The following is a 9,872-nucleotide window of genomic DNA, read 5'->3' as shown; positions in this document are numbered from 1 at the left end:
GGGCCGGGGGAGGGGCGCCAGGCCGCTCCGTCCTGCCGGGCGCCAGCTCCTCCCGGGCGGGCGGGCACCCACCGACAGCGGGCACACAAAGCCTACTCGGCTTGCTCGGCAATCGGCTCCTCACGCCTGTGTCGCCGCGCACCGCCAGGCGGCTCCAGGTTGGGCGTCGGGCAGTGGCAGGCACAGGGCGTCAAGAAGCCGCACTCATCAAACCGCCGCGGGAGGGAGCGCGGAGGAGGGAGGAGGAGGAGTGAGAAAGGGAGGAGGGAGGAGGAGGAGTGGGGACCGGGAGGGGGGTGGAGGAAGAGGCCTCGCGCAGCGGAGGGAGCAATTGAATTTCAAACACAAACAACTGCACGAGCGCGCACCCATCGCGCCGGAGCGTTGCCCCCGATCCGCGCCCGCCCCGTCCGTGCGGCGCGCGGGCGGAGACGCCGTGGCCGCGCCGGAGCCCGGGCCGGGGGCCACCATCGAGGCGGGGGCCGCGCGAGGGCCGGAGCGGAGCGGCGCCGCCACCGCCGCACGCGCAAACTTGGGCTCGCGCTTTCCGGCCCGGCGCGGAGCCCGGGGCGCCCGGAGCCCCGCCATGTCGCGATCCAACCGGCAGAAGGAGTACAAATGCGGGGACCTGGTGTTCGCCAAGATGAAGGGCTACCCACACTGGCCGGCCCGGGTGAGCAGGGTGGCCCGCCGCCCCCTATCCACCTCCAGACTTGGGTTGCATAACACCCGGGAGGGCAAGAGCGCTCCGCGCGGAGGGGGTGGGGGTGGGGGGGGCGTCTGAGTCCCCGAATCTTTCCCGAGCGACCCAAGCCCACCCGCCGGTTATATAATGGTGGAGGCGGGGTGGTGGGGGTGGTGGTGGCGGCAGCGGCGAACACCTGGCCACACGGCGTCCGCGCGTGGTGGCGTGTGTGCGGCGTGGGGATCTGAGGGCGCCGGTCACTTCCCGGCCCCCGGCTCCGCGTGCTCAGTTCCGCCCCCAGCCCCCATACTCCCAGCGGTTTCGGGCGCGCTGCCTGGGTTTGGGCCAGCAGTGTAACTCCTCCCACCCACCCCCCCCCAGGCGCCACCGCTACCCCCTTCAGGGACCCCCTTAGAGACCCCCAGTTTCTTCACTGATTGTTACCCCCAGTTCAAACTCTCCTTTTCCTACATTAGATGGTTAAGAAGGATCTCAGCCCTGAAAGGCTAGATGGAGGCGGAGTTCGCTTCTAGAAAACTTTGGTTTGGGGCATCCGTAAGAGGTCTGAAGTTGGGAGGGTCGAGGAATCGTTGGGGGGCGGCAGAAGAGGGGATCCGTCTAGCTTGGAAATCACCAGCTAGTACCCTTCACTCCTCAGCTCCACAAAAATATTTCTCCGTATGCTGCCGACTCAGATTGGGGGCTGAAGGTGGCAGAGCCCTTGTTGGGATTGGGAAGTCCAGTCCAGACTGCCCTGCCTCTTAGTGGAGGTGGGGGGAACCCGAGTTGCTTCTCCTCTCCATTTCTGAGCCTCTCCCGCCAGAACGGCCCAGTCTGCCATGTGGTTGATTCAGCCCGCCAATGTGAGGCGCCCACCCTCCCCCCACCCCAGCACCTGGCCAGGTGGGAGGGTGGGGCCCAAATGCCCAGCCTGGCGCATTCCTCATGTTTCCCCTAAGAACTGAGACAGGTGAAGTAAGGAGTAAGGGAGGTTGCCAGAGGGTGCTGGAGGAGGTTGGGGGTGTCACAGGGCACAGTGTCTCTGGCACCTTATTTCAACGTTGGTGTAGAGAGAGGCCTTTGGTATCGGCCCTAGAGTATAGGACTCCTGTAGAGTGTAATCCAAGGGCAGAGAGGAGTAGAGGGAGGGAGTCTTCTGGGCAAGGGGACCAAGTGTAGAACTGCCTTATGGCTGTGGGTTGCTGTTTTCCACATGAGTCTGTGTCTTCATCTGGACCAGACCCTGCTCTGAGCTTGGGAAGTTGCCCCAGGCTCCCTTGGGTCCTGTTCAGTGTCCAGACCAACTTTGGGGCCACTCTGAGAAAATCCAGGAGACCCTTCCTCACTCAGTACCCTCTCCTGAGGAATATACCTAATCCCATATGCCTTGAGCTCCTTGTTCCCTGAAACTTCTAGATGTCTGGCCTATGGAATGGGAGTGAAGTACAGAGTGAAGCAGGGCTCTCCCAGCCTCCAGGGCCTCCTAGGGGACTTGGGTTTGGGGGGTGGGGGGCAGTGTGAGGAAGCAGCCACAGACAGCCTTGTGTGTGCATGTATGTGTGTGGTGTGTGAACACTCATGTACTTTACCCTGCACCTTTGATCCATCTGGCTTCTTGGTCCAGATGCCAAGGTCCTGGTGGGCAGGGCAAGAACTGAACACAGGTCTCTACTGCTTCTACCTCCTGGGGGTAGGACAAAGTCCAGAGACTGGGGAGGGGGCTCAGCTGGAATGGGGATTGTAGGGAACCCCTTCAGGCTGCAGGGAAGAGAGAAAGGGGGGCCCATGCAGACCCACACTGGCCCCTGTGAAGAAGGCCTTCAGGTTTCTGGTAGCCTTTGGAGTGAGGGCAGCGCCTGGGACTGGGGGTGCTGTCCATTTCCTCTGTTCACCCTAGGCCTCCAGGACAGGAGGGCAGGACAGGGAGGCAGTCTCTTGCTCTGTTGAGGCCTGGGCCCTTTAGATAAAGTTCGGGTTGGGGGAGGGAGATCAGACTGGATCCCAAAGAGATAGGACCCCACCCTTTGCCTGTGCTCTGGGTCTTGATTCTGAAAATTGGAGAGAGTGGTACACCCAAGGTTGTTATCTTCCGAATACCTCACCATCCTTGGGTGCTGTCTAAGTCTTGTTGAGTGGCAGAGCCTGAAGGGGGGCCTGGCTCTTGCTGAGATGGAGGAGGAGTAGGGGGGGCCTCGCTGACTGCTCCATCTAATAGGCAACCAGAGTCCTCAGCCATGGTGAAGGCCACTGTGTGGGCTTTCCTTCCTCAGCCCCTGCTTCTGGGGAGGATGGCTGACTCTGGGTGAGACTGGAACAGCCCAGTGCTTGGAGAGTTCAGCCAGAGGGACCACGTGGTAGGCAAGGCCTGCCTGGAAGGATGGTGTGACTCCATCTTAACCTTCTCCTCTCCTCTTCCTCCTGCCAGACTTACTGGGGGATCTCCAAGCACTTAACAGTTAACCTCCAAGACTCAGGGATTTTCCCCCTGAGGTTCCTTCCTCCTTTCTCCACTTCCTGTTTCACAGTCCCAGGAAACCTGAGCAGCCAGAGGGCCTCGCCCATCTGTCTTCCCTCTGCCCTTCCCCCACATCCAGGCACCACCTTCTCTTTTCTGCCTCTTGGGCTTGCCACACTTTCCTGACCCCAACTGTCTCCTGCCCCACATTTTACGGTTCATGGGTCAGGTTGGGCCTGGGCCTTGGGTGTGGTGGTCAGAACCCTGGCTGGCAGTCAGGGTGGGCTTAGCCTTCTCTGCTGCCTTTCTATGTGCTGAGCTGGCGCCCCTGGGCCTGGATTTGGTATGAGGCTGGGGGAGAGGTGTTCAGTCCTCTCTCCCCACTCCTCACCTGGGTACTTCAGGCCTTAGAAGGTGCCCTGGGCTCTGGGAGGATGGGACTTGTTGTGTTCAGGCCTGTGTGATGGAATGAGGCACGTGCAGTGGGCAGAGGGTGGGGGGTGGGGAGTAACTTGCCAGGATTCCTGGAATGGCTGAGAAGTAGCAGAGCCCCCTCCCCTGTTGGCCAATGGAGGAGGTGCAGTGGGGTACCCAGCACTCATCTGGCCCCACCCTGACCCACTTAGCTTTGACTCACTTGTTCTGAGTCACAACCTGGATATAAAGGCACCGCCTGGGAGACACATGTCTGTATTGGGAGTACAGGCCTCCCCTGAGACTTCATATCCTCTATGTCGTCGACAAAGAACCTCCCTTCACTTCCAAATGCAGAAAGACATTTCCTTTGTGGCTTGAAGGATGAAGGGTCCACTAGAGAAGGAATGTCTCCCCTTTTTGGGGTAAGGGGTTGGGAATTCCATTAAGTAAAAGGAGCACGCCTCTCCTGGCCCTTCCCCCACGGTTGCCTACACTCGAGGTGAGGTGGGATTGGGGTGGCTTTATGCTTTGGGGGTAGATGCCCATCTGCCCAGGCCCCTGGCCTCCCTCTTTCCTCTTTCCTCTCGACCTACCCTTTATCTGGCTAGAAGTCAGCAGGGCGGGTATATCTGGTGTGTCCCGTTCTGTCTATTTTTAATTCCCATCCATTCTTTGGTTTCTCCCCCGCCCCTGAGGCTGGGCAGCTGGTGGCCTCCTGGATCCCCTGTCACAGCGTTCAGCTACCTCTCTTTTGAGTTTGCTTCCCACGTGAAAGAGACTGACGGGCAGAGCGCTGCTTTGCCTGGTCTGAGCTCCTTGAGAGGACCTCATGTCTCCTGTTTCTGACCCCTTCACTCACCATCCCCCCTTTCCTGAGCCTCAGTTTCTCCCTTTTCATCACATGTTTCCTACAAGCCTGTTAACGTCCTGGCTCAAGTGTGGCACTGAAAATGCAGAGCCCAAAGTAGTTCCCAGCTGGGACCCTTAGATATTCCCCCCCACCCCCCCACCCTGTCCTCTTTCCTGGTGCACAAAGATCCACCAAGAAGAGGCCTAGGAAAGAGCTTTTGCTATTATTGTCCTATGCCTGTCTCCTGGGATCTCTAAGCCCTGGAGGCCCTCATTTTATTTTTTGCTTCCCCCTCTGAGAGGAGGGTGGGGAGCTAGCAACAGGACCCAGGTATCCTAGCAGAGGACTGGCTCCTCCTTTGCCTACACCCCAGCTCTGCCTTCCTGAGAAGGGCCCGCAGCCCTCACCCCTAGCTGTGGTTTCAGGCACAGCCAGGGACCCAGGTGCCAGACCCCAGGCTTGGGGGTGGGGTGTGTGTTGGTGTCCCCTCCTCCCCAATCTGGAGAGAGGGCCGGGGGGGGAGGGGCAGTCACATTCCTGGTTGCTGAGTGGCCCCGGGGGCGGGGTTGGGTTGTCATGGCGATGGGGATTGAGCTGGGGTGGGGGACAGCGTGCCTTTCCACCCCCAGCTCTCACACCCCAGTGTCTTCCCGATTGTGGGGAGGGCCCAGTTCGTGCTGAGCCTTCCTGGGGGGGAGGGGCGGGACCTCTGTCCCCAGAGGCCACAGGGCAAGGGGGGAGGTGCTCAGGAGCTTGAAGACTCCATGTCTGGAGCAAGATGCCCCTCAGATTCTTGCTCAGGTTCCACCCCATCTCCTGGGTGTGTCTCAGCTTGTTTTCATCCAGCTAGCCTCCCTGTCTCCCCAGGCCCCCAGTCAGGCACTCTGTCCTAGTCTCTGTGTGTTTAATCACTGCCTTGGCCTGTCTGTCTCTTCCCTATCTGCACCCCGGGCCCCAGCCAACATGGCCACCTGGCCTCTGTCCGGTGGGAAGCCCGGCCGCTAGGGCTGCTGCAAGTGTTGCTGGGAGTTGTAGTCCTCTTCCCCCGTCCCCCACACCTCCTCCCTCCCCCCCTCCCCCCCCCCCCCCAGCTCAGCTTGGCCTGGGCTTCCAGGGCCTGATCTGGGAGAGGCTATCTGGGCCGCTGCCTCTCACCATTTCCCTGACCTCAGACCGCTGCACCTTCTCCACCACAGCATCCCTTATGCCCCCAGGACATTTGAGGCAGAGGATCAAGTCGGGAGCTCTAGTTCTGAAATCTGGCCCTCACTAACTTGTCCTGTCATCTTGGGCAAATTACTTTTCTTTTCTGGGCCTCAGTTTCCTTGTCCGTAAAATAAGAGAGTCTGACTACATGACATGACTTTCAGAGAGTTCCCCAGAAGTCTTTTGGAGCTGCTCCTGATGGCGGATATTGGATAGGCAGCCCCTTGGCCTCACGTCTGCACTTCAGTCAGAGCAGGCTGCTTTTGTCTGTTTCATAGTCGTTCAGCATATCTTCACTGTGCACTCGCTGGGTGCTAGGCACTGTGTTGGACTTACAAACAGACCTCTCTGTTCTCCGGGCAGGTATAGTCCACGTAGACGTTAAGCAAATGGTAACGTGAAGAGCTGTAGAACTAGAATTGCGAAAAGCACACTGTGAAGGAGAGGTGCTGAGAGTTTTATCTGGGGAGCCAGCCAGGTTGGGAGAGATGGGGAAGCTTTCTGGAGGAAGTGATGATGGGGCTGAGGTTGGAAGGCAGATCAGGAGTTACTACAGGAGACTGAAAGGTCAGTGTGGCTGGAGCAGAGAGCAGAGGGGCAGCGTACTGGGGAGAGGATGATGATACCGATCACATATGCGGGACGTACTACATGATGGTCGTTTAATCCTTACAACGCTATGGTTTAAGTACTGTGACCATCTCCATTTTACAGTTGAGAAAATTGAGGTTCTGTCAGTTGCCCAAGCTCATACAAATACTGTTGGCAGCATTGGAATTCAGACCTTGACGTTACGGACAGTGGTGAACAGGTGGGCCCTAGAGTCCTGAAAAGCCACCGGAAGGTTTCTAGCAGGGGAAATGAAATGCTCAGACCCACACTTGGAAAGGCCCCCTCTGGCTGCAGTGTGGAGAATGAGTTGTAGTGGGGCAAGAATGGAGACTGAGAGAAGAGAGGGAGGCCGTGGTTCCAGTCCAGGCAAGAGGGGACAGTGGTTGGACCAGGGTGATGGCAAAGACGTGGAGCTTTATGGGCAGGATCTGTTTATGGACGCTGTTTGGTTTGTGAAAGAGAGGCGGGGATTCTGCTGGGCTTTTATGCCTGACTTCTTTTGAACAAAGTCACACTGCTAAAAATGGTTCAGAAACCTCTTTGGTGAACTCCTGGGTCCCGCTCAGTCTGATTTTTCACAGGTGTGCCTTAGAGATCAGCCCCTTACCCCTACCCTCCGGCCCCAGATTCGTGACCTCAAGACTCCAGCTCACGCTCACTTTACTCATCTTGCTCTCAGATTGACGAGATGCCTGAGGCTGCCGTGAAATCAACAGCCAACAAATACCAAGTCTTTTTTTTCGGGACCCACGAGACGTGAGTGAGGGGGCAGAGGTGGGGAGGGCCACGGGGGGACCACTTTGGGGAAAGAGCAGTGGTGACGGCGCGCCTTCCCTATGGGGCTGCGTAGCTCAGATGCGGTGAGGGGCTCGAGAGCACAGTCTCCCATCTCTCACCAGGGCATTCCTGGGCCCCAAAGACCTCTTCCCTTACGAGGAGTCCAAGGAGAAGTTTGGCAAGCCCAACAAACGGAAAGGGTTCAGCGAGGGGCTGTGGGAGATCGAGAACAACCCTACTGTCAAGGCTTCTGGCTACCAGGTGAGCTGCCATCCGCCCCAGAGACCTCCTGGAAAGCGGGTGTGGCCATAGGTGCCGGGAGCCCCTGGGCCCACATGTGATGCTTCAGGAACAGACACCAACACCAGGGCTTTCAGAGTAGGAGCTCGTGGGGTGGGGGGTTGGGGGAGGCTTCTTGCAGAGGGGAAGGGGTTCCGGGTGTGTGATGTAGCTGTGGTCAGGGGCCACCTGTTAGACAGCGCCTGGGGGGGCAGGAACAGGATGGAGGCGGTAAGTGGGGACAGGCCTTTGGCAGGCCCAGTGTGAGTATAGGATGTGGCCTTAACTCTTTCCACAAAGGCTTCCAGGAGGAGGTGCACGTGAGCCGGGCAGGATGAGGCGGGAGGGTGGGGGGCGGGGGTTGGCGGGGAAAGGGTCCCAGCTCCCTCTGGGAGAAGTTGACCCGAGGTTTTGCCTCCTGCTCCAGCCCTCCCCCCTCCTGCACAGAGCCCTGCCTGCCCGGCCAGTGGGTTTACCCCGGGGCTAATCCGACAGAGGTGGGTCTCAAATCACTTGTGAGACTGGGCACCTGGGTGGGGGCGGGGGAGAGGTGGGAGAAGGAAGGAGTGAGTGGCCGAGGGAGGGGTCTGGGGAGGGGGCCCAGCGTGGCAGTCGCTGGTGCCACTCAGCCTTTGCTGTCTCCGCCGCAGTCCTCCCAGAAAAAGAGCTGTGTGGAAGAGCCCGAGCCCGAAGCCACCGAGGGTGATGGCGATAAGAAGGGGAATGCCGAAGGTAGCAGTGATGAGGAAGGGAAGCTGGTCATTGATGAGCCGACCAAGGAGAAGAATGAGAAGGGGGCGCTGAAGAGGAGAGCGGGAGACCTGCTGGAGGTAACTGCCCCCTACCTGGGGCCCCGGAGCAAGGCTCCTAGTCTGAGGAGGGAAGTTACGACTTTTTCAGGGAGTGCCCGTCTGAGAGACAGACTCAGCCCCTAGTTTTGGGGAGTCCCTTGCTGAGAAGATGGGACACGGGAGACCTCTCAGCTAGCAGAGGGCTGGAGGACTGTGGGTCTGCCTAGGAAGGAGAGCCTCTGGGGAAAGGAGGGGGAGGCTGGTGTCCTCCCTCTCTAGCCTCAACCCACCTCTTCTCTGCTAACCCTGCCCAGGACTCCCCCAAACGTCCCAAGGAGACAGAAGACCCCGAAGGGGAGGAGAAGGAAGGGGCCACCTTGGAGGGTGAGAGGCCCGTTCCAGTGGAGGCGGAGAAGAACAGCACTCCCTCGGAGCCGGGCTCTGGCCGGGGGCCTCCTCAGGAGGAAGAAGAGGAGGAAGAAGAGGAAGAGGCTGCCAAGGAAGATGCTGAGGCCCCGGGCATCAGAGATCATGAGAGGTGAGTGAGCCCACTGCCCCTTGGCAGCTGGGCTGGGAGGGCCCAGCCACCTGCTGAGAGGAGGAGGAGGAGGGCCTGTAGCAGTCAGCCTCCAGGGAGGCAGGGTGGGCTCTCCCAGGAGGCCGGCACTGGCTGGGGCCCGGCCAGGCCAAGGCCACACCATTAACCCTTCTCCCCTCCAACCCTCCCCCGCAGCCTGTAGCCACCAATGTTTCAAGAGGAGCCCCCGCCCCGTTCCTGCTGCTGTCTGGGTGCTACTGGGGAAACTGGCCATGGCCTGCAAACTGGGAACCCCTTCCCCACCCCAACCCACTCTCCTCTTCCACTCACTCTCCCCCTTCTGAGCTCAGACCCTGGAGATTGACCCGGATGGGGCAGGCCACCTGGCCCTCACCTCCACGTCCCCACACCCCTGTGACCTGAGTCAGGTCCATGTCTTCTGCTCTGTGGGATGAGATGAGGCCACTGTGTCCCTCCCTGCCTGGAGCTGTTTCCCAGTGTATTTGTTAGGGCCTGGACTGGCTATTTCCATCTTCTGACACCCCTCTCGCCCTTCCCCGGGCATTCTAGACCTCTGGGTTGGTTGGGATCAGGGCTATGAGTGGAAGGGATGGAGTATAAGTAGCACGGTGGGCTTCTGGGGCCTGGGAGGGGCAATCTTCAAGTTGGGGTGGGGGAGTGGGCAAGAGGATGGCATCCTGTCCCTTCCTCCCACACCTGTTCTACCAGCTACCTGGATTCAGGGAAAGTGGGACAGCTTGTGGGAGAGGGGCTCCCTTCAATAAATCCTTGATGGTTGACAATGCCCATTCTCTTACGCCAACCCTAGGGGTTATGGGAGTTACAGTTTATCATCAAAAGATTTGGGGTCTTCCAAGTTCTTTGGGTCAAGGACCTGAGATCTGAAGGGTTAACTTCACCCAGCTCCTATGGGAGTGTTGAGGAGTATCCATCCACCTTTAGACCTCAGGCCAGAGATGGGATGCCCTGGGGAGACCCTTAGCTGCCCTTTTCCCTCTCCCACAGTGCTCAAGGCCAGCCTACAGTCGCATACGTCACCCAGATATAAAGGAAAAGACACATTTTTTAGGAAATGTTTTTAATAAAAGAAAATTACAAAAAAAAAAAAATTTTAAAGACCCCCCCATCCCTTTGTGTGCCCCCCACTCTGCTCCTTTCTTCCCCACTGTTGCCCCCATTTCTGAGGTGCACTTGGAGGCTCCCCTTCTGTTTGGGGCTTGATGACTTTTCTTGTTGTAGTT

General features: G+C 58.8%; 1 protein-coding gene across 1 annotated transcript; it reads left to right on the top strand.

Moving 5' to 3' along the window:
- Positions 1-349: 349 nt before the first annotated feature.
- On the top strand, positions 350-9,740 carry HDGF (heparin binding growth factor). Its single transcript, XM_065881535.1, has 6 exons — positions 350-673; positions 6,905-6,981; positions 7,125-7,263; positions 7,932-8,111; positions 8,387-8,610; positions 8,806-9,740. Exons 1-6 carry the CDS (start codon positions 587-589, stop codon positions 8,810-8,812), a joined length of 714 nt encoding a protein of 237 aa, XP_065737607.1. The 5' UTR covers positions 350-586; the 3' UTR covers positions 8,813-9,740.
- The last annotated feature ends 132 nt before the right edge of the window (positions 9,741-9,872 follow it).

This window comes from Phocoena phocoena, chromosome 1 (genome assembly GCF_963924675.1).
Source record: "Phocoena phocoena chromosome 1, mPhoPho1.1, whole genome shotgun sequence".
Classification (NCBI taxonomy): Eukaryota; Metazoa; Chordata; class Mammalia; order Artiodactyla; family Phocoenidae; genus Phocoena; species Phocoena phocoena.
Note: the sequence above shows the minus strand (reverse complement) of the source record. Positions and strands in the feature narration are given on the sequence as shown.

Coding starts and splice junctions, on each gene's coding strand:
- HDGF (XM_065881535.1), top strand. CDS start 587: ATGTCGCGATCCAACCGGCAGAAGGAGTACAAATGCGGGGACCTGGTG. Junction 674..6,904: donor ACCCACACTGGCCGGCCCGG/GTGAGCAGGGTG, acceptor TCTTGCTCTCAG/ATTGACGAGATGCCTGAGGC. Junction 7,264..7,931: donor TCAAGGCTTCTGGCTACCAG/GTGAGCTGCCAT, acceptor TCTCCGCCGCAG/TCCTCCCAGAAAAAGAGCTG.